The sequence below is a fragment of the Marmota monax genome, unplaced genomic scaffold (assembly GCF_021218885.2).
Source record: "Marmota monax isolate L192 unplaced genomic scaffold, Marmota_monax_Labrador192_F-V1.1 WCK01_AAM20220418_F8-fsc00010, whole genome shotgun sequence".
In the NCBI taxonomy this organism is placed as follows: domain Eukaryota; kingdom Metazoa; phylum Chordata; class Mammalia; order Rodentia; family Sciuridae; genus Marmota; species Marmota monax.
Window position 1 is genome coordinate 27,749,096 of NW_026692321.1, and position 24,141 is coordinate 27,773,236.

At 34.8% G+C, this 24,141-nt stretch overlaps 1 protein-coding gene across 1 annotated transcript in view; it reads right to left on the minus strand.

Annotated features, from left to right (window-relative positions):
* Heatr5b (HEAT repeat containing 5B) overlaps positions 1–24,141 on the minus strand; it is an 81,842-nt gene that overhangs the window by 22,872 nt on the left and 34,829 nt on the right. The window contains exons 21-27 of the mRNA XM_046441644.2: positions 23,803–23,972; positions 20,227–20,371; positions 19,704–19,943; positions 18,686–18,937; positions 13,081–13,262; positions 10,392–10,460; positions 5,426–5,605 (exon numbers count right to left, since the gene is read on the minus strand). Of these exons, the coding sequence (XP_046297600.1) occupies positions 5,426–5,605; positions 10,392–10,460; positions 13,081–13,262; positions 18,686–18,937; positions 19,704–19,943; positions 20,227–20,371; positions 23,803–23,972 (1,238 nt within the window). The remainder of the gene's footprint in view (positions 1–5,425; positions 5,606–10,391; positions 10,461–13,080; positions 13,263–18,685; positions 18,938–19,703; positions 19,944–20,226; positions 20,372–23,802; positions 23,973–24,141) is intronic.

Here is a 24,141-nt window from a genome sequence, read left to right on the forward strand (position 1 = left end):
TAATAACAACTTTCCTAAAACATAATTTTAAAGATTCTTTTTTTGCCAAGTTTGTTTTTCTACATATATTTAGGCTTTGGCAACTTGGAACATACAAACTGAATTATATCATAATGAAAAAGCAAAATATAAAACAATAAGAGCAAAAAAGTAAACTAGCGCTCCAAAAAATCTTTAAAAAATTTGTTTTCTTCCTACAGTATTATTTCCAATGTGTCTAACAGGAAGTCTGTGTGTCCAGTACACTATAAGCTTCTTTGTGGGAGGTACTGCATCTTACTTCTATTCTTACATTGGGCAGACAGGCACAGCACAGAGAAAACATAGCAACTGACTAAGTTCTAAAATACAGACTTTGGATCTCAGGTTATAAAAAATATCACATTCAGGGGCTGGGGATGTGGCTCAAGTGGTAGTGCGCTCGGCTGGCATGCGTGCAGCCCGGGTTCGATCCTCAGCACCACATACAAACAAAGATGTTGTGTCTGCCAAAAACTAAAAAATAAATATTAAAAATTCTCTCTCTCTCTCTCTCTCTCTCAAAAAAAAAATCACATTCATCGTTCTCAGTGATTTTAAGCTTGTTTTTCCTCCTAAATCTGTTATTATACTGGCAGTAAAAGAATCTCAGTAAGCAATAAAAGAAACTCAACTGTTCACCTGAATCCTACCTACTACATATCTTTTGACTTGCATTTAGGAACATAGTGCATTGGCAGAGTAAGATTTATATGAAAGAGCATACATTGATCAGTACAGCAGTATGCTGTAGGACCTGAAGCAACAATGACAAGAAATACAGTTTTTGCTATTCATGAACTCATAGACCAATACAATGATAGGAGTATCAGAAAAATGCTGAGAGAAGAAATTTTTTAAAATTTATTTTTAATGATCTTCCTTACCACACTCTACCCAGTACGAAGGACAGTGCCAGGGTCTATCATCTAATGAACACGTGATGATTTCTGTAGTGAATGAATGAATGAATCTCAGAGAGCATCAAGGACGGAAAAATTTTAACTCTTGGAGCATGAGACAGGTAAGAAAGAATTTTTCTGTGTGTGTATGTGGTGGTGCTAGGGATTGAACACCATAGTGTTGCTTTACCACTAAGCTACATCCCCATTCCTTTTTAGTTTTTATTCTGAGACAGCATCTTATTACATTGCCTGGGCTGACCCTGAACTGCAATTCTCCTGCTTCAGCCTCCTGAGTTGCTGGGGTTACAGGCATGTGCCACTGCATTCCTGCAAGGCACAGTTTTCAAGGATAAAACTTCAAAAACTTCACTGTTCACAGGCAAAGATGGAAAGGACAGTGTAGACAGAGGGAATAACAACAACAAGAGCATAAAAACAAGCAACAGCATTATGCTTTGAGAGAACTACAAGTTTTGGGTACTGCCTGAGCACAGGAGGTAAAATGGAAGTAACTGAGGATTTTACTCCTTAAGCAATGCACAAAGGAGAATGTAACTGCAGGATTTTAAGGTAAAATGTATGCACTTTTTTTTAAACTTTTGATTATAATCATTAATAAAGGTTGTAAAATAAGTCTAAAAATGACTCATAATCCCAATATCCACATTCATATTTTATCTTTATAAGCTATAATTTTGCTCTACAGAGAATTTTTAATTTATTTTTATTGGTTAACATATCATGGGGTTTTCTTGACTGAATACTAGATATTGATAGTCAATATTCCAATGGCAACAGTAGATGATATAACTAATACATCTATAGTACATAATATAACTAATAATTTTCCTGTAGCAGAAATTTTATATTTACTTCTGATTCTTTATATAGCCTTTGGAATCTTAAATATAATGATAAAAAATATTCACTTCTTCATATTATAAGTAATGTTGCAAGTAAACTTTTTTTTTTTGGTACCAGGTGCTTTACCAACTAAGCTACACCCTCATCCCTTTTTATTTATTTATTTGTTTAGAGACATTAAATTGTTTAAGACCTCGTTAAATTGCTGAGACTGTTTTTGAACTTGCAATCCTTCTGCCCCAGCCTCCTGAGGTACTGGGATTACAGGCATGCACCACCATGTTCAGCAGGAATCAGTTTCTTGAAATACTGGAGGGCAGATAATAAGAATTCAAAAGCAGCTGGGTACAGTAGCACATTCCTGTAATCCCAGGAATTTGGGAGGGTGAGGAAGGAGGATCCCAAAGTTTGAGGCCAGCCTCAGCAATTTAGCAAGATCCTATCTCAAAATAAAAAATAAAAAAGGGTTTGGGGATATGGCTCAATGGTTAAACTTCCCTGGCTTTAATCCCCAGTTAACCCCCCACCGAAAAAGAACAAAGAGAATCAAAGCACCTGGCCAAAGGAATTTAGGAAAGTAATTTAACACAATTTATGTGTGTGTATGTGAATGTTGTAAAGTGACTGTGGAAATGAAACAGGTAACCGTAAACCAGCTCTTAAAAAATAATAAAATGGGCTGGGGATGTGGCTCAAGCGGTAGTGCACTCGCCTGGCATGCGTGCGGCCCGGGTTCGATCCTTAGCACAACAAAGATGTTGTGTCCGCCGAAAACTAAAAAATAAATATTAAAATAATAATAATAATAATAAAATAAACTCTGTAGCTTAGATAGTAAAGTGGCAAATCTCTGGAAATATAATCAAATACAAGAGTCTTAACATAAAATATTTTCTGTTATTTATATTGTGAGGATTTTCCAGCCCAACTTCCCCATTTTAAGTAAGGAAAGTCCATCCTTAATATACAGGTTTTCAAAAAACTAATGAACAGATTTTGAAAAAGCATTCTATACCAAGGGTGAGCTCTTTTTTTTTTTTTTTTTTAATACAAAAGGGAGATGGAAAGATCTCCCTTGTTCTTGGACAGACAGAATTAATATTGTCTAAATGACCATACTACCAAAAGCACTATACAGATTTAATGCAATTCCAATCAAAATCCCAATGACAGTCCTCATAGAAATAGAAAAGGCAGTCATGAAATTTATCTGGAAAAATAAGAGACCCAGAATAGCTAAAGCAATCCTTAGCAAGAAGAGTGAAGCAGGTGGCATCATTTTACCAGACCTTAAACTATACTAGAGAGCAACAGTAACAAAACAGCATGGTATTGGTACCAAAATAGACCTTAGACCAATGGTACATAATAGAGGACACAGAGACTAACCCAAATAATTATAGTTATCATATATTTGACAAAGGTGGCAAAAATGTACATTGGAGAAAAGACAGCCTCTTCAACAAATGTTGCTGGGAAAACTGGAAATCCATACGCAACAAAATGAAATTAAACCCCTCTCTCTCACCATGCACAAAACTCAACTCAAAGAGGATCAAGGACCTAGGAATTAAACCAGAGACACTGTGTCTAATAGAAGAAAAAGTAGGTCGAAATCTCTATCATGTCAGATTAGGCCCCAACTTCCTTAATAAGATTCCTACAGCATAAGAATTAATATCAAGAATCAATAAATGAGATGGATTCAAACTCAAAAGCTTCTTCTCATCAAAAGAAAATGTCATCTTTGATATAAGGAGAGCAACTAAGAACAGAATAGGGGGAAGAGCATGAGAAGAAGATCACCGTTAAACAGGGACGAGAGGGGGGAGGGAAAGAGAGAGAGAAGGGAGATTGCATGGTAAAGCAAGGAGACCCTCATTGTTATACAAAATTACATATCAGAGGAAGTGAGGGGAAAGGGGGAAAAAAAACAAGAGAGAGAAATGAATTACAGTAGATGGGGTAGAGAGAGAAGATGCGAGGGGAGGAGAGGGGAGGGGAGGGGGGATAGTAGAGGATAGGAAAGGCAGCGGAATACAACAGACACTAGTATGACAGTATGTAAAAAAGTGGATGTGTAACCGATGTGAATCTGCAATATGTATACGGGGTAAAAATGGGAGTTCATAATCTGCTTGAATCAAATGTATGAAATATGATATGTCAAGAACTTTGTAATGTTTTGAACAACTAATAAAAAAAAAGAAACAATCAGTGAGGTGAATAGAGAGCCTACTAATTGGGAACAAATTCTTACCACACACATGTCAGATAGAGCACTAATCTCTAGAATATATAAAGAACTAAAAAATCTTAAAAGCAAAAAAACAAATAACCCAATCAATAAATGGGCCAAGGAACTGAACCGACACTTCTCAGAAGAGGATATATATAATCAATCAACAAATATTTGAAAAAATGTTCATCATCTCTAGCAATTAGAGAAATGCAAATCAAAACCATTCTAAGATCTCATCTTATTCCAGTCAGAATGGCAGCTATTAAGAATACAAACAACAGTAAGTGTTGGCAAGGATGTGGGGAAAAAGGCACACTCATACATTGCTGGTGGGACTGCAAATTGATGCAGCCAATATGGAAAACAGTATGGAGAATCCTTGGAAAACTGGGTCTGGAACCATCATTTGACCCACTTATCCCACTCCTTGGTCTATACCTAAAGGACTTAAAAACAGCATACTATAGGGACACAGCCACATCAATGTTTATAGCAGCACAATTCACAATAGCTAAACTGTGGAATCAACCTAGATGCCCTTCAGTAGATGAATGGATAAAGAAAATGTGGTATATACACAATGGAATATTATTCAGCATTAAAAGAGAATAAAATCATGGCATTTGGAGGTAAATAGATGGAGCTGGAGAATATACTAAGTGAAATTAGCCAATCCCAAAAAAACAAATGCCAAATTATTTCTCTGATTTAAGGATGCTGATTCATAATATGCTGTGGGGGGTAGGGGGGAAGATTAAATGAACTCTAGATAGGGCAAAGGGGAAAAGGGGAGGGAGGGGAAGGGAGGGAGCATAAAGGTAGGAAAGATGGTGGAATGAAATGGTCATCATTACCCTAAGTACATGTATGAAGACACAAAGGATGTGACTCTACTTTGTATACAACCAGAAATGTGAAAAATTGTGCTCTATATGTGTAATATGAATTGTAATGCATTCTGTTGTCATATATAACAAATTAAAACTTAAAAAAATATATACATATATATATTTGTGTGTGTGTGTGTGTGTGTATATATATATATATATATATATATATATATATATATATATATATAGTTGATAGACCTTTATTTTATTTATTTACTTATATGCTGTGCTGAGACTCAAACCCAGTGCCTCACACATGCTAGCCAGAGCTCTACCACTGAGCTACCACTCCAGCCCAAGGGTCAGCTTTTAAAAACAATTTGTGTGTGTGTGTGTGTGTGTGTGTGTATGATACTGGGGATTAAACCCAGGGCCTCCTATTTGCTAGGCAAGTGCTCTACCCATGAACTCCATCCCAGGCTGAAACAAACATTATTTTACCAATGGGAGCAGGAAAACGTTTCTCATGGATGGAGAAATGGTTCAACAACAATGGCTGTGGTTACCTCTGCCCATGCTTTGAGAACAGCCAGTTTTTCCATGGTCGTGGCACTTTCTCGGTATAGTTGGCTGGAAGATCCTTTTCCGGCCTGAACTTTGTCCAGAGAAGAAACAAGGAGATTGTGTACTCGACGGAGATCATTGAGATCACTAACAACTCCACTTCCAATCCATGTGCTGCATACCTAGTCAAGGAAAATTCAAAAAAAATTTGTGTACACATAACAAATATTGAAAAAAAGAGAGTGGAGTAAATATTCTCTTTCTTGAGGGAAAAACACAACACAAAACCGAAAGCAAAACAAAAAACTACCCAATATTGTAATTTGTATTATTTTTTTGAAATAAATCAGCAAGTATAGATTTTCTTGTATTCCTCTATAAGAAAATTTACTTATGTTTCCATTGTCTAATTTAACAAAAAATTTAACAGAAATAATTTTCCAACCAAAGTCGTTCAGTCTTAAATTTTTCAATTTAACAAAATTTTTGCAAACCATAGGCAAAGGGTTATGCTAGTTGCATTGAATGAGATAAAAATAATAAAAATTGAAGGGAAAAATACAGACCCTACCATCAAGTAAGAAAACACAGACTGAACAAACACATGGGAACATTTCATGAAAATGATACTACACACTTAAAAACAGACAAGTGAGATTAATTCTAGCAGGTGATATGGGAATATCTGGATAGTAGAAAGTTTGTGTATTCAGACTCAGGGGAGTTAAATGAGGAAGAAATGGCAATTAGCATAGTCATTGAGATCAGTAAAATTTAAATGGAATGTGAACTGAATTCAGACATCATTCTGTAGACAACCATGAGTTTCCATGGCTGCTTTTTTTTTTTTCTTAATTGGTTCTTTTTAGTTGTATGACAGTAGAATTCCTTTTGATATAATTGAACAAGCATGGAATGTATCTTATTCTAGTTAGGACACTATTCTTATGGATGTATATGATGGTGGGGTTCACTATGTTGTATTCATAGAAGTACATAGAAAATTATTTCAGGATTCATTCCACTGTCTTTCCTTTTCTGATCCCCTTCCCTTCCATTCATTCCCCTTTGTCTACTACTGAAGATATATTTTCCCCTCTCCCCACTTATTGTGTATAATTTTAAGCTTCTATGGCTTCTGAGGAGGCAAATGATATTATTAGAATTGTGCCAATACTACCGTATAGGGGGAAATGTATACAGCTAGTAAACAATATATTATGTGTCTATTAGAATACTATATAACAGAGATGAAATGGATTAAACTGGGAATAGAATGAAAAAGGAGAGGCATCCAAAAGAAACTCAGGATTTGGAAACCAATTAGATATTTTTAGGGTATAAGGACAGGGAGATGTAAAATGAGTGAGAAATAGAAGATTAGATTGTCAAAAAAAAAAAAAAGACTTTGATTGTCAAAGCTTCTAATTTGGATGAATGGAAGGAAGTTGACACCTTCGTTTGAGGGCGCTCCTACAAGAAAATAGGAAAGGTTAGTAAAGGTGAGAAGTTAGCATGATTTTGATTCCAAACATTTTTACATGCTGAGTTCTAAGTGTCACTAAGAGACACATGGAAAGATACTCAGCAGGCAGTTGGAAACTTGGGTCTGGATTTCAGGAGCCAGTTCAAGGATAACTACACAAATCTAGGAATTTCCAAAGATAACTAAAGTAACAGCAGTAGGTAAATGTTAAAAAAGAAAGGTTAAAAAAAGAAAAACCTTAAAGCCAGATCATAGGGAAAAGAGTTACACTTAAGGGACAAGTAGAAAAAGCATAAAGAAAAAAAGAAAGTAAAAAGAAAAAAACAGAAAATCCAGGCAAATGTAGTGATAATGGAGCCCAGGAGAGAATTTCAAGAAGAGGTGGTCTGACAGCACCAACTTCACCAACAACAATTATAGGTCCTCACTTTCTCATCCAAAACCAACCCTTGGGCCAAGGTGGGTTTCACAATTCACAAATTTTGAGTAAAAGGTAACAAAGTACATGAACTTCATTAGGAAAAACATATGAAGGGCATATGACAGCACTCCATAATTAACGCCAAGATACTTCTGCAATGAAACATCAGGAATCACTCCAGAGAAATTGATCAATACTAAAATTTCTATGTCAAGGCCAAATGAACACAAGTCAGTTCGGATTTTGCTGCCAAATAAAGCATAAAAAAGCTTCTGGTTTTCAGTCTGGATTTCAAATCATGGCTAATGGACTTGTATTTCTATATCTAAAACTTTTTAAAAGAGGAGACTAAATATTTAAGTAAATAATTTTATTCTCTTAAAATCTTATTCTCAAAGAATCAATATTAAATATGATAAAATAAGGACATTTTAAAATGATTATTGTCCATTAAGGATATACTGGTGGCAAAAAAAAAAAAAAAAAAAGCCAGTCAAAACAATGCTGAAATCATAATGAAATTTAAAGTGAAATGAGATAAATATGGTTATGAAAAGAAAAAGTTGTGCCTTCCTCCCTCCCTCCCTCCCTTCCTTCCTTCCTTCCTTCCATCCATCCATCCATCCATCCATCCATCCATCCATTACTGGGGATTGAACACAGGGGCACTTTACCAGTGAGCTTAGTCCCTAGTACCAGTGACATAGTGCCTAAATTGCTGAGGCTGGCCTTGAACTTCGATCCTCCTGCCTCAGCCTCCAGAGCCACTGGGATTACAGACATGAGCCAACATGCCCAGTGAAAAAGATGATTTCTAAGGAAACTAAACATAGTAGGTAGTTTTGATAAATATATCTGTACAATTTGGTAGAAATATTACTTAAAGTTGGATAAAATTGCAAAGATTGAAAATTTGAAACTGTTTTCTTTGCAAAAATCTAAGTACCTTCTTCACTTTAAAGAAGCCCTAACAAAATTCCACAAAATACATTAGGGGTTTGGTTTATGAAGGAAGAGAAAGCAACCAAGAACAGTGATGTATGCCTGTAATTCCAGGACTTGGGAGGATGAGGCAGGAAGATCACAAATTCAAGGTCAGTCTGGGCAACTTAGGAAACCCTCTCAAAAACTAAAAAAGGGTGGGGAGTAGCTCAGTAGTAAAGTGACCCTGGGTTCAATCCCCAGTACCAGACAAAGAGTAAAAGAAAAAAGACAAAGCAGCACTGACTCAGCAAAACCTTACTAAGAGAAAAGACCTTGCTACATATCAGAAGCTAAAATATTTAAGGGTGCATTGTATTTATGATTTTGACCCTGCTTGAATTTATTTTTGACTAACCCACTGGTTAATGTCCCCAACTGTGTCATACTTGAGAGTCCCAATATCTAAGAGTTACCCTGATTTAAGATTTCTTTAGATGACATTATTCCCATTGAGGGTCTCTCCTACAATTACAATTAATTACAATTAATTCTCCTAAGAATTACCCTGATTTTAACATTTCTTAATATGACATTATTCCTGCAAACAAGTGGAGATACCCTGAAAGCCAAGTAAAGGAATCTGCAACCAATCCACTGCCCCACCTGTTTCAAAACAGGTTTCCTCCTGCAACAGAAAGAAAGGAGGTCATGAATTTAAGCCTGCCACTGAAAAAGAAGAAACTTCTTATAGGAAAAGTATCTAGGGACACACACAAAAAATAAGAAGTTTAAGGCAAATTCAATCACAGGAAACTTTGATACAACTCATTTAAGAGATGAAATTCTAATAGCCTTTGCTTTTCTAAGGATTATGAGTTTTGTAGGAGTTTTGTCTGCTTAAATTCTATGCTTTGAAACATCACTGTGACACATTTACACATGATTGGGATTTTTGATGTTTGTGTGTCGGTATCCTAAACCAAATCACCTACTCTAACCCTAACATTTGTCCCACAATTCAGAGACCTAGCCCTTATAACCTCTCTTGTCTCCAGTCTGCTACGGGTGGAAGAATTAATTCTTCCTCAGACTACCATAAAGGCAAGCAGGCTTCAGAGAAATACATCTTCTCAACGGAAATAAGAGGCAAGCCTAATTAGCCAGAGAGGACAAAGTCAGAATTTCAAACCTATTATGGCAGAGAGCGGAATCTTCTTCAAATAGAAGTCACATAAACCTTGGTCATGAATCTAAGCCAAAATGATGAAACGCAGCCCTGAATTCTAGAAAACTGAGAAAAAGACAGTTGCTTCTCTTCTGTCCATAGGTAACCAAGTAAACAATCTGATTTTTGTGAAAGATTAGACCTTAATACACGAATCCTTTAGGATAAAGCATATGAAAAAGAGGAACTTATAGATGTAGGAACATGTGTTTTTCTGTGGTTTTGTGACTTTCTTTAGATACAATAATATGCAAATAATGCTTTGAGATTAATTTTACAATGAAATTTCCAAATTGTGAGATGATTCTTTTTAGGATAATTTAATACTTACAAACATATAGAATTTTCATAACCTGTGGTCAAAAAAATGCTTATTAATAAATTATCATTATTATACATTCTTTAGTCATCATAGATTTTTTTGTACTTTTTTTTTTTGTCCCTTTTATGATGTACCTATGACTGTATACTTCTGGATAAAATAAGAGCTATGTATCTAAAAGTCGAATTCTTAGCTATGACCACCCCCCCCCCAAAAAAAAAAAAAACGTGGTTAACAGTTAATTACTTCAACATTTCATGCAGAATAAAAAAGAAAACCTCTAGCTGGAAGTGGTGGCACATGACTGTAATACTAGCTGCTACTCAAGAGGCGTAGGCAGAAGGATAGCAAGCATGAGGCCAGCACTTAGTAAGGCCCTGCCTTAAAATAAAAATTAAAACAGGTTGGTGATATTGCTCAGTGGTAGAGCACTTCTGAGTTAGATTCCCAGTATTGGGGGTGGGGTAACTAACAGCTACAATTTTAAGGTAAGTTTTATTTGATTTTTCTCTCTTCTTTCTTGCAGTGAAATCCTAAGATATCTCTGAATTTACAGAAAACAAGCACAGATAGCCAATTTTTCTTCTTACCTGGCAAGCTTTTGCTATTATATCTGATGGTGTATCTTGTGAGAAAGCTGGTCTTAGAGCAGCTCCTACCTAGAAAAATGAATAAAGCATTTTATTTTTAGAAATAAGTAGTAAATATAAAGTCTCTTGTGTCTTTGAAGATGGAAATATACAAAATGCATTTTTGTTCATTTTTCTTTTTATTACTTCTCTCCTATATCTTCAGATACAATAAATGCAACCACACAATTTTTCTTTGCTTTCCAGGAGGCTATCATTATCAAATCTATATAATATTACACCAAATAGGCAATTCATCTTCTTTTTCCTTTGTTTTTGTTTATTAGTAAACAGAATTTCCTGACAGAGTCTCATGTTATCAGAGATTAAAAAAAAAAAATGTTAGCTGGGTGCCACCGCCCACACCTGTAATCCCAGCAACTTGGGAGGCTGAGGCAGGAGGATCACAAATTCAAGGTCAGCCTGGACAACATAGCAAACCCTGTCTCAAAAAATTAAAAAGGGAGGTTGGGGTTGTGGCTGTGGTAGAGTGCTTGCCTCAAATACATGGAGTAATGGATTTGATCCTCAGCACCACATAACAAATAAAATAAATAAAATAAAGGTATTATGTCCATCTACAACTAAATATTAAAAAAAAAAAAACTAAAAACTAAAAAAGGGTGGGGATATGGCTCAGTGGTTAGGTGCCCCTAAGTTCAATTCCCGTACCCAAAATTTAAAAAATAAATAAATAAAAAATAAAAAAATACTGTTATTGTGGGTTTTTTCCTGTCTTTAGCTCTCGAACCATTTTTCTAATACTACTTATCTCATGAGTGAATAAAAAATTCCTATTGTGTTGTGCGTTTTTCCTGACTATATTTTTCTAAACGTGTCTAACACTATTGACATAATGGGTAAATCTCATGTAGCTGGATCAGTATCTTTAAATAACTGATACTAAAAAAAAAAATGTAGTCACTAAAAGACCTCAGAGATCATTTCACCTCAGAAAGAAATGCTTTAGAAGATTACTCAGAAATATTAGTTTATGCATTGTTGTTATGTTAATAAGTAAAGGAATATGATGTTTAATTTTAAATAAGCAATATCAGTCATAGATTCTTAGATGTATCAATAGATTTAATGTGTATGAGTTGAATAAAGGGATTAGATGCTGTCAACTCCTCAGTTGAGATTTCTTCCCTGACTGAGATTCAGTCACTAACAGTATCAACAGTATTTTGGGGGTGGGGATATAGCTCAGTTGGTAGAGTGCTTGCCTCACCTGCACAAGGCCCTGGATTCAATCCCCAGTACTACACACACACACAAAAGAAAAAAAAAAAAAAAAAAAAACAGTAGTTTGGAATAGATCAAAAGTCCCTCCCTGTGATTAAAGACACAAGGCAACTAATCACAACATGTGGTATTGGATCCTGTACCGGAGTAGGAAAAAATACTATAAAAGAGGCTTTTGGGTCAATTAACAAAACTGGAACATAATAGATTATGTAAGTAGTAGATCAATGTTGAATATCCTGAGGTTAATAAATGTTATGTAGTTACATAAGACAATGTTCTCGTCCTTTGGAAATACAGACTGAAGTGTTTTAAGGGTAAAAGCGCAAGATTTAAATGATTTACTCTTAAATAGTCTAGGAAAAAATTGTGTGTCTATATGAATACAAAAAGAGAAAGAGAGATGAGGCAGGGAGGAAGACAGTCACCATTCAAATAAATGAGTCAAAATTAACAGCTGGCAAGTGTGAATAAAGGGTGTAAAATAGTTTCTGTACTACTCTTGCAACATTTCTATTCATTTGAAATTATTTATAAGTTAAAAGGTTTTTTTTTTTCCTTTTTTTAAAGACCCTCTTTCTATGAGGGAGTAAACAATTGTATACAGATTTTCAATAGCCAGTGGGCTAGAAACTTAACTTCTTCACCTGTACTTGTAATGGAAAAACAATGGAATATGTATTGTTCATGGATTTTATTTTGTGTACAAGCATAGCTTTTAGGTAAAGTGTGGTATACCTGAAACCAAGATTTTGGCATAGTTACAGTAAAAAGATATTTCTACTTCATTTGCTAACCAAATTTTTAAAGTCTTCACATAATGCCCCCCTCTTTCTTTGCCATAATTAGTTTACTATGCTTCTTCTGAAAAATATAATGAGTATATAAATTTTAGGAAAATAAATTTTATCTCTATTTAGAATGAAATAAGAAGTATTTTCAAATAATCTAATTGTTTCAGTAACACATTCAGCTGCAGTTATTAAGAGCTAATTTGTCCTTCAGCATATAAGAGGAAATTGTTTTTTATTTCTAAACCTACTTATCAAGACTTAGCACATAAAAATAATGGCAGCAAAATCACAACACTCCTGTGAATGTTCCTTTTTTCTTTTAAATGGCATGGCTAAATATCTAACCACAAGACTGGAAAACCAGGCTGGAATTTCTATTCTAGTTTTATCACTAATATGCTATCATAACTTAAAAATAGTGACAACAGTTTGACACTATTCTTTCTTCAATTGTGGGCTGACTGAAACTATGAAACAGACCATGGAAGTAAAGATAAGCATCCTACGTGAAAAAATAGATTACAGTTCTAAACATATTCCTCCAGGGTCACTCTTTTAATGAGCCCTCAAAAGATCAATTTTAAATTTCTAAATAAATAGAAAAATCTCACATTAGCTTGATACTGCTCCAGAATCACATGACCTGGAAATTCTGGCTCAGGCACAGATGCAAACTTCTTGATAATGTCTTCAAGTGCCTGAAGCCCAGCCATCCGCAGCTGGTTGCTATGATCAGTTGCAGCCATGAATGCCATTCGAATCAGGTCAGAGAGATGGAGTACTAAGAGGTCATCTAAAAATAAAAATAGAATGCAAAAAGGAAAACTTTCAAAAATTAGTGTAATAACATAAAAAATACAAAATAAATTCTATTAACTGCTCTTTTGACCTACATATTTTATGATGTTTTTAAAAACAAGATATTGTTTCAAGAAAACTTCCATATTAATCTTCCCAGAACAGTGCTAAACCTAAAAACCATCTGTGTTAATATACTGTGTTAATTCATTAATATAGATGAATACAGGATGTACAATGACATCTGAAGTAAAATACTTGATTAGTATAACTTTACCTAATGAGTTTGTGATTCTTTAAGAATGGGTGGGCTGAGGTTGTGGCTCAGTGGCACATGTGAAGTACTGGGTTTGATCCTCAGCACCACATAAAAATAAATAAACAAAATAAAGACACTGGGTCCCTCTTTAACTAAAAAAAAAAAAAAGGAATGGAATGGGTGAGCGACTTTTTCTGTAAAGGATAAGATAAAAAGTATTTTTGGCTTTGCAAGGCATACCACCTCTATACAACTACTCAACTCTGCTGTGACAGTACAAAAGCAAACACAGACAATATATATATGGAAATGAGTGTGTTATTCTAATAAACTTTATTTACAAAAACAGGCTACAGGCTGGATTTGTACTGCAGGCTATAGTTTGCCAGTTCATACTTTAGAAAAACTCAGATTTGTAGACAGGAAACTCAAATTCACAAGATGAGGACAATTTTTGTGAAAAATAGATGTGAAAGGATAAATTTTGCTTCTTTCAGCCTAAGAGTAAAAGGCTAGCCTGGATCTTACTTAAAAGCAAGTCTTGAATTCACATGACACAAAATATTGTAATTTGACTACATCCCAGAACAAAGACTAATATTATTTGAAAGACCACAGAAAAATCCAACACTAACATAAAAAATTACAAGCATGCAAAGACATAGGAAAATATGTTTCATACCAAAAAGAAAAAAATGATAAATAGGAACAGATTAAAATTGAAAAAGAAAATAAACTTATCAAACAGAGAATTTATTTTTTTCTTTTTATTATTATTTTATTCTTTTTTGGTTCTGGGGATTGAACTCAGGAGCACTCAACCACTGAGTCACATCCCCAGCCCTATTTTGTATTTTATTTACAGACAGGGTCTCACTGAGTTGCTTAGGCGCCTCATTTTTGCTTTGAACTCAAGATCTTCCTGCCTCAGCCTCCTGAGCCACTGGATTACAGGTGTGCACCACCACACCTAGGTATTTTTTATTTTTTGTGGTGCTAAAGATCCAAACCAGGGTCTCACACATGCTAAGGAGACACTCCACCACTGAGTGACATTCTCAGCCCCAGACAGTGAATTACTTTTAAAAAATATGCTTCTTATACTGAAAAAAGACAAGGACAGCATGAACATGATAAAGGGAGAAATGAAAGTCAGAAATAAAGAAAAAAAAATAAACTGGATAAGATTAATAGAGATTAGATATGAAAGATTAGTGAACTTAAAAGACATAGCAACACAAATTATCTAAATAATGTATCAAATTCAAGTATTCTCCAGTGTTATAGTTTTGATGTGATGTGTCCCCCAAAGGCTTTTGTGTGAGGCAATGCAAGAAGGTTTAGAAGAGAAATGACTTAATCCAATCAGTGAATAATCATATGACGGGGTTAACTGGGTGGGGCTAAAGGTGGGTAGGGTGTGGCCGGAGGAGGTGGGTCATTGGGGGCGTGGGTTTAGAGTATATATTTTGTATGTGGTCAGTGGAATCTCTCTGCTTCCTGATCATCATGTGAGCCACTTCCCTCTGCCACATTCTTCTGCCTGGAGCCCTAAGGAATGGAACCTACTGTGTATGGATTGAGCCCTCTGAAACTGTGAGCCCCCAAATAAACTTTTCTTCCTGAAATTGTTCTGGTCAGGTCTTTTAGTCACAGTAGCAAAAAAGCTGACTAAAACATTCAGGAAGCTCTAAGGTTCTCATAGTTTTTTTGAAGCAGTGGCAATTCTGTGGCTCAACTAGATCCCCAAACAGTACCTATTTAAATAAGTTTTAGTTGTTATTATTGTAAAGGATATGAGACATATATCTTCAATTTTTTTTCATGTGCCTACATAAAATACCAATTTCAGAATCTCAAATTTAAATGTTGTAATATCTATTGGTTTTAGGTCAGGAGCAAGTAGAGTGGGTAAAACATTTGGCTAGAAGCCTTAATACTTCCTCACCTAAGAGAGGCAACAACAATAGTAAACCAGAATTTGGGAGGAATCTCCAAAGCAGAAGGAACTGGATTAACAAAGGTTTACTCATATTATACAACCTACATAAAAGGCTTATTATTCCTCCTGAACTCTCTGTCACCTAATTCACAGTCTAACTATATCCATACATCAAACCAAAAGCTAGGCAATTGTCCCTGGACTGACAGAGATGCTTTGCTCAGCAATCTAAAGGCATTTCTGTCTTTAACATTCCTCAAGTTGTGACCACTTTTTTAAAAATACTAAGGAGATGAACTCCTGAAGAGTGGGAACAGGAAGGAGGCCTGGGTACAAACTCCAAAATGGTGAGAAAAATAGGAGGCCAATAGAAGTTTCCTACATTTTGGGAACAGGAGTTCTCTGCAACTAAAGTACATTAGATAGGAAGACAGGGAGGCGGAAATGCCACAGAAAGAGCCTGGATAGCACATGCCGTGAGTCTACATTTTTCCAAAGACTCTGCCATGACCATTCAGAATTAGAATGGGTCCTATTTCTTCCAGCAGAAGAAAGTACATCAGAGAGCAGAATGGAGGTGGGGAGCTGTTAGATCAGCTTACCATCCAGCTGCAGCTGTGAAGTCCCCAGTGAACAAAGACAGAGAGCATAGGCAATCCATCCACCATCCACACACAGTACCACACAGTGAGCAAATCCAAATATGGAGAGCACTCTTCCCTTTCCCTTTTATATTTTCTCTTTCTCTTATATATTTTCTCTTTTATATTAACAAGTAAGTCATTGAAGAAAACATAAAAAGGGAAAAGAAAGAATCTGAAGATTCAGAGAATGAGCTAAACTCTGTTAACAATTTTCTATAAAACCATAATAAAATTTAGAAAACCATTTGGAATCCTCAATAGGATAAAAAAAGAAAAACCTGATGGTTGCTAAGGAATAAGAATATAAAACCTTAAAAGTGAAATGGATATAATATAATGGAGGTGGGAGAAATACAGAAAAATTATAAGAAACTAAATACATAAAAACAGACTTCAGATCCCCTACAGAGAGAGAAAAGAATAAAACACATATAAAAGGAAAGCTTTTGAACATCTTTAAGAAAGCAGATAAAAGAACAATAAGACAAAATGAGAAAATAGTTAAGAAGTAGAAAGCAAAGAAAAATAACCCAAGAATTTTCACTATTCCTAAAGTACAGTTTGCATAATTATGAATCTAAAATTTTAAAAATTCTTATTTCTTCTGCTTTTAATAAGCTAGTATGGTAAAGCAGAATAATGGTGCCCAAAGATGTCTACACCTTAACCCTAGAACATGTGAATATGTTACCTTACATAGCAACAGGGACTTTGCAGATGGGACTAAGGTTATGGATCTTGAAACAGAGATGGTCCTAAATTATTCAGTTGGGCCTAGTCAAATCACACAGTGCTTAAAAGCAGAATCTGGGTTGGGGTGTAGTTTAGTGATAGAGTGTTTGGCTGGCATGCATGACGCCTTAGGTTCAACCTGACCCCCAAAACAAAACAAAAGGAACCATGACCTTTCCTGGCTACAGTCAAAGAGAGTAATGACTGAAGAAGTGTCAGAGAGTTTCAACACTGCTGGCTGTAAACAAAAAGAAAAAGGCCCACAAGCCAAAGATTGTAGGCAGTATACAAAAGCTAGGAAGGGAACAGGGTTCCCCACAATGCCTCCAAAAGGAGCCCAGCCCTGCTTTAACACAGTGAGACTTTGACCTACAGAGCTATAAGGTAATAAACTCATGTTATGTTGAACCAAAGTTGTAGTCACTTGCTACAGCAGCAGTAGAAAACTAATACAAGCAGTCTCTTTTACCTAGAAAACCTTTCTTTGCCTTTAAAACCCAACTTCAGAATAATCTCCCCTCTGAGGTCTTCTCTGACTTTTCAGGAAATAAATGACCTTTTTTAATGTTCCCAAAGTATTATCTATTATACCACTATTGGGACACACCATAATTACCAGACTCATAAGCCAACCTCTCTGTTTTTCTTCTTTGTATCCCCAATGTACATAAAGAATAGGATTCAGCAAATATTTGCTAAACAATGACAAAAATAAAGATACTATTTCATGACATGTTGTACTTTTCTGGTATCCTATATTAAAATTCACATTTTATACATTATGTACTATTACTTTACTTTTTGTAAAATCTATTTATTTTACCTTTAAAAAATATCTATTCATGAGCTCTGCTTCTTTTTGTTTTTTTCTGAGGAGTACCAGGGGGAATTGAACCCAGGGACACTTAACCACTGAGCCACATCCCCAGCCCTTTTAATATTTTATTTAGAGACAGGGTCTCACTTGAGTTGTTTAGGGCCTCCATAAGTTGCTAAGGCTGGCTTTGAACTCACAATCCTCCTGCCTCAACCTTTTGAGCTGCTTGGAATACAGGCGTATCCCACCACATCAGCTCTGCTGGTTCTTGTATACAATGAAATAACATGAGAAGCATTTTAATTTATAGACTTCAAAGTTTTTAACACATATAATTTGTCTTTGGATATTTAAAAAATGAGAGGGTGATGGAAAGACAACAAAGCACAAGATAGGTGCCTCTTGACCATGCCTTAGCATCTCTGGGTCTTCTCAACTGGAAAATGAAGGTTTTATTGGCACGGACCTGATGATCATTTTGTGAATTTCCTATGATATCTCATCTAAGGGATGTATGGTATAAATGATTTACAAAAGATAAAAAGCAGTGAGAGGTTTCTGAAATTAAAAAACTTTCACCTTTTCAAAAATACCTAATAGTATTGCTGAAATCTAAGCGTATGAAATTGGCTATGGCATTCATGAATTCTGACAGTCTCCATGGCTGGGACTGCAAAGCGCCTTTTATTTATGCATCTTAAAGTTTAATCATCTCTTTTACACGAAAGTGCTACAACCAAGACTATGAACTGAAGAAACATAAGTTGCTGCCATCATTATACTGAGGGCAAATGAGATAGATAGATAGACAGATAGACAGACAGACAGACATGTCTGCCTTTGGATGCCTTCAACTTACTTTTCAAATAGGGATGGACAGCATGTAGGGGACAGAAAACAAAGATAAAAGGCCTAGCAACTTACAACAAATTAAAGGCACAGCCTAAAATATGCTAGATAATTGTTAAATATCTCAAACCTATAAAAATGCTTCGAGGAAAAGAAGTACTAGTATTAAATTTACTTGTAGGGTTTCGTAGTTTAGCAGAACGTGCCATGGCAAGATCAAAGTGAGCCTGGTCTGCGTTTTCACATAAATTGATGATTCGACACAGGCAATCAGCAGCAAATACTCGAGTGGCCCAGCGAGGTGCCACAAAAGGTTTTGATTTATCTTCCTCGCCTAGTGTGGTAAACATGGTATCATCGTCCATCTCATCTTTCTTTTCAGATTCTTCATCTTTTCCACCACTTAAGGGAGTTGCAGTACTCATATCTGTAACAGAAAGAAAGAATATATAACACCTTATCTACAGCAAACATGATGCTTTAGAAACAACATCAATTCTCACTTTGGAAAACAGTAGAACTGGCAAGCTTTTTTAAGAAAATAATTAAAAACCTAATAAAGGATATCATAAATTACTGTAATGCAAAATACACATGTATTTCAATAGTTTTACACATTATTTTGTACTACATGTTGAGATTTTTATATACAAAAATTTAATTTGAACTTTAAAAAGCTTTTGAAATACATTTTGTAAAAACTAAAGAAAGATTATTAGTTTGTAATATAATTTGACCTTCAATATTTTTACAGGGATTAAAAACTATTAGTACTCTTTTTTCTTTTCATTACTGGGAATTGAACCAGAGCCTCATGTATGCTAGGTAAGTGCTTTACCACTGAACTAAAGCCCTAACCCTGTTTTATCTTGAGAAAGGTCTAACTTTTATTTTGAGAAAAGGTCTCATTAAATTGCCCAGGCTGGCCACAGATTTGTGATCCTCCTGGTTCAGCCTCCCCAGTGGCGGAGATTACAGGTGTACGCCATTGTACCCAGCAAGTACTTTAAAATGTAAGCTTATATATATGTAGGATGTACACGTGTACATTCACATATACTTGTGTGTATGTGTGTGTATATATATATATATATATATATACACACACACACACATATATGTATATATAAATATCTACATCTACTTAACAAAAATAAAAACAATTTTCATTATTTTAAATATTATATACGTACCACTAGAAGCTGCCAGGACATCTTTACAAAGCATTAACCAATGAGAAAGTTTCTCTACTGCCAATGAAGAAAGCATATGTCCCAACGTGTCATGTATATCAGAACATAATTTTCTATCTGTCTCTCGATCAAGCATCCCAAAAAGAAGTCCCTCAAGACCAGTTTCTGTTATATTAACACCTTGGTGCCGGCAATGGATATCGCTTCGAGAACTAACCCCAGGTGCAAAAGGACTGACATCTGAAAAGAAATTTTTACAGATCAATTTGCATGCAATTTTGCTGTATGCTATAGATAACAATTATGGTAAAGATAAAATTTTTCATGTAAATTCACAAGAGCAACAAAACCAGCTGCACAGAGATAAAATTTAACTATGGTCTCTAGTTTACGTATCTTTTGGGTTAAAATTATATCTAACAATGAGGGTTAAGTCCTGGATTTCAAATCTGATAATTTTGAGGTATTTGAAATGAGAAAATACTTAAGCAAAAAAACAGTATCAACCAATAAGAGAACTTACTAGCACCACTGCTCTCTTTGTCCCCTGCATTTTTTGCGAGGCTCATGGCATATTCACATACTTCAGCTGCTTCTCTTTGTGCAAGTTGCCGGAGACATGCCACAGCTGCTCGTCGAAGTAACAAATGGGAACTACATAAGTGTACCTGTGAATCATAACAATTTCAGGGATTGTTTTTAAGTGGTAGTTCTTTAAGCTCACTTCCCCAATGAACATATGTGAACACATTACTTGTGAAGACGCTCCTAATTAAATAACCTGTTATTTCAACTATAGCCAAATAATCATATTTTGGTAAAATAATAATGCCAGTAAGATATACAAAAAATGTTAGTAGTCAAAATAACTGTGCCAAGATCTATGCACTACGTCTAGATGAAAATCTAGAAGGATCTTTTACACTTCTTATTTTATACATGGTCTCACTAAACTTTGTCATGCAAATTTTATAAGTACCTAAAAATCAAATGTAGTGAATGAAAAGTTAGGGGATAGAGTACATAGTAAAAACTGAAAGCAAAACAGAGTGTTTATTTAGATGAAAAATAATCAAGCAAATATAAACATTTGAAAATAACTTCAAACAGAATGTTTTGATACAGAAATTTTTTATCTGAAAAGTTCCTAAAAGAATCAATACAGTACATTCTAATAGATGAAATATATATATGGAACAGCAGAGCACAATGGTTAAGGTTCAGGCTCAGAAGCCAGTCTGAATTTGAATCCTGCATCCTCTGTCACTTCTTCCTACATGGTCCTGGATTTGCCCATGCATAAAATTGGAATAGTAATTCTTCACATAAATATAGTGAAAATAGGTGAGTTAATACAAGTAAAATGCTTATAACATTCTCTGGTACGAGGTAGCTACTCAATAAACATTAAGTATTAATTATTACTACACATCTGACTCATCAAGAAAACATTAAATTATGTTCCATGCTTTGCTTTCTAAGCAAAGAAGCAAATAAAGTATTTCAGAAAGAGTCCTAGCCATGATGATGGAGGTTAGAGCAGAATATACAACCACTTCACAATGCTAGGTAGTGTTATTCTTATGCATTAATATGGTGTTGCTAACTCAAGATACATTTGTATTAAAAAATCATAGTTCATGAAATCTATACCAAGTATTAAGAAAAAAGAAAACTGAGGGAGAAAATCTGATAGACTTTTATCAACAAAATGTTTTATCTACTTCTCTTCCTAAAAAGAAAGATATTTTCAAACTTTCCAATACTGTATAACTAGAAAGTTCAACCACGGTCTTATCAGATGGGAAAAACAGTCATTTGGTCTATTTAAAAAAAAAAAAAAAAATCTCTGATTTATTTATTTATTTATTTATTTTTGGCAATTATAGATAAACAAAATGCCTTTATTTTATTTGTTTATCTTTATGTGGTGTTGAGGTTCGAACCCAGTGCCTTACACATTCTAGGCAAGTGCTCTGCCACCAAGCCCCAGCTCCAGTCCTAATAGGGACAATGTTCACCTCATGTATCTTACATAATTGTTGAAAGAATCAAAGAGCAGGGCTGGGGATGTGGCTCAAGCGGTAGCGCGCTCGCCTGGCATGCGTGCTGCCCAGGTTCGATCCTCAGCACCACATACAAACAAAGATATTGTGTCCGCTGGAAAAAAAAAAACCTAAAAAATAAATATTAAAATTCATTCTCTCTCTCTCTCTTAAAAAAAAAAAAAGAATCAAGGAGCAAAACACACAAGAAATAGAACACTACAAGTAATAACAATTACAAAAAATTCTAAGAAAGTACCCTCGACAAAGAAAACCATAAAGTCAAAGAAAAAGAAATAAGATACTCTATAGTTTACAATGTTTTCAAAATTTCTATTTCAGGTATTCTGAAACATCCTTTTTTTTTTTTTCTTCTTAGTACTGGGGATTGAAAGAACCACAGATATTTATATACAGTTTGGTTTGATTGTCCACTGAGCTACACCCCCAGTCCTTAATTTAATTGTTTGAGACAGGACTCTTTAAAATCTTGTAGCTGGCTTCAAACTTGTGATCCTCCTGTCTCAGCCTCTGGAGTTGCTGGAATTACAGGCATGTGCCTCCAGAGATATATTTTTCTTTCTCATTTTAACATCTGTGATGTTAGAGATTCAAGGTACAATAGATGATATCTCACAATCCCTGAATTTCTTGAAAAGATAATCCTTTCTACAGCAAGTTTTAATGGTGCCATAGCCATAAATAATTAAAACCATACATGTGTGAATCCAATTCTGGACAACCAATTGTGTTCCATTTGTCTATATAAACAGTTCCCAACTTAAAATGGTTTGATTTAGTAATTTTTTATTTACAATGGTGTGAAAGTGATACAAATTCAGTAGAAATCATATTTCAATTTTTGATCTTTCCACAGGCTAGCAATGTGCCTTGCTATGCTTTTCTGTTTGTGGCTTTTGGGTCTTACCATGTTGGACAATCAAACCAAACCATATATAAATAGTTTATATACACATATATGCATCTTGTACTTATATTCTACATTTTCAACCTAAACTAGGCTTGAATAATAAAAAGTAAATGCCTATAATTATAATTGTAAACTCTAGTTGTTCTAATTCATGTCAATGGAAAAACAGCAGCAATGGCAATTTTATGTTCTTGGCCATATATAATAACATTCTGTGCCATCTTATGCTTATTTGGAATGATGTAATACCCTCCCCAAAAAAGAAATCTTAAGAGAAAAAAAATAGAAGACTCTTTTAATCACAAAAATAAATTTCAAATTCTCACAATGACAATTCCTAAAATTATCCCAGATGACCTAAATGCCTATGTGCAGAAGTGATTGTGTCAGGACAAGAGAATGAATAACTATGGTCACATGATAGAAAAAGTTGCCTGCCAGGACAGAAATTATAATAATTCAGAATGGTACTTGTTCTTCAAAAAATACATTTGAATAGCTCTATTGAATAGTTCATATATTTTAATATTTCTATATCATTTAATCAAGATTACTATAGTAAATGTATGGTGCTGGAGAAGACAATGCTAAGTGAAGTTAGCCAATCCCCGAAAAACAAATGCCGAATGTTTTCTCTGATATAAGGAGGCTGATTCATAGTGGGGTAGGGAGTGGGGAGCATGGGAGGAATAGACGAACTCTAGAAAGGGCAGAGGGGTGGGAGGGGAAGGGAGAGGGCAAGGGGTTAGCAAGGGTGGTGAAATGTGATAGACATCATTATCCAAAGTACATGTATGAAGACACGAATTGGTGTGAACATATTTCATATACAACCAGAGATATGAAAAATTGTGCTGTATAAGAATTGTAATAAGAATTGTAATGCATTCCGAAGTCATTTATTTTTTAAAAAAATCAATAAATGAAAAGGTATTACTGAAAAACAGGCAAAAATGAAAACTCCTGAATAATATTAATAGTCATAAAATGACTACTGAAACTGAAACCCTGGATTCACAACTTTGTAAACTTAAATCTTTTGTTTGGATCCAGATTGATATTTTGGGAAAGAAATGTGGAGGCTCCCTAAATTAATTCATGAATGAAACAGCTTTATACTTACACAAAGGCTAGGAACAAGACTGGACAGGTTGACATGTCGTGGTGCAAACATGTGGAGCTGCTGAAGGCAAGATATGGCAGCTGCCTGAACCAGAGAGTCTGAATGGTCCTGCGTTATTGCACAACCCACCAAACAAGAGGAACGAATTGTAGAAATTGTCGCTCCATTCCCTTTTAGAAAATGTAGAATATAATTATTTGATTAGTATCACAAAAAACATTCCTAGAAAATAATTATCTTCTAAATAATATCTTCTTCCAATTTCTATTCAGATTGTTTTAAAAACAAAAAGTCTGACAAGTCCACAGAAATGATTTCAAAACACAACTGTAGTTGGAT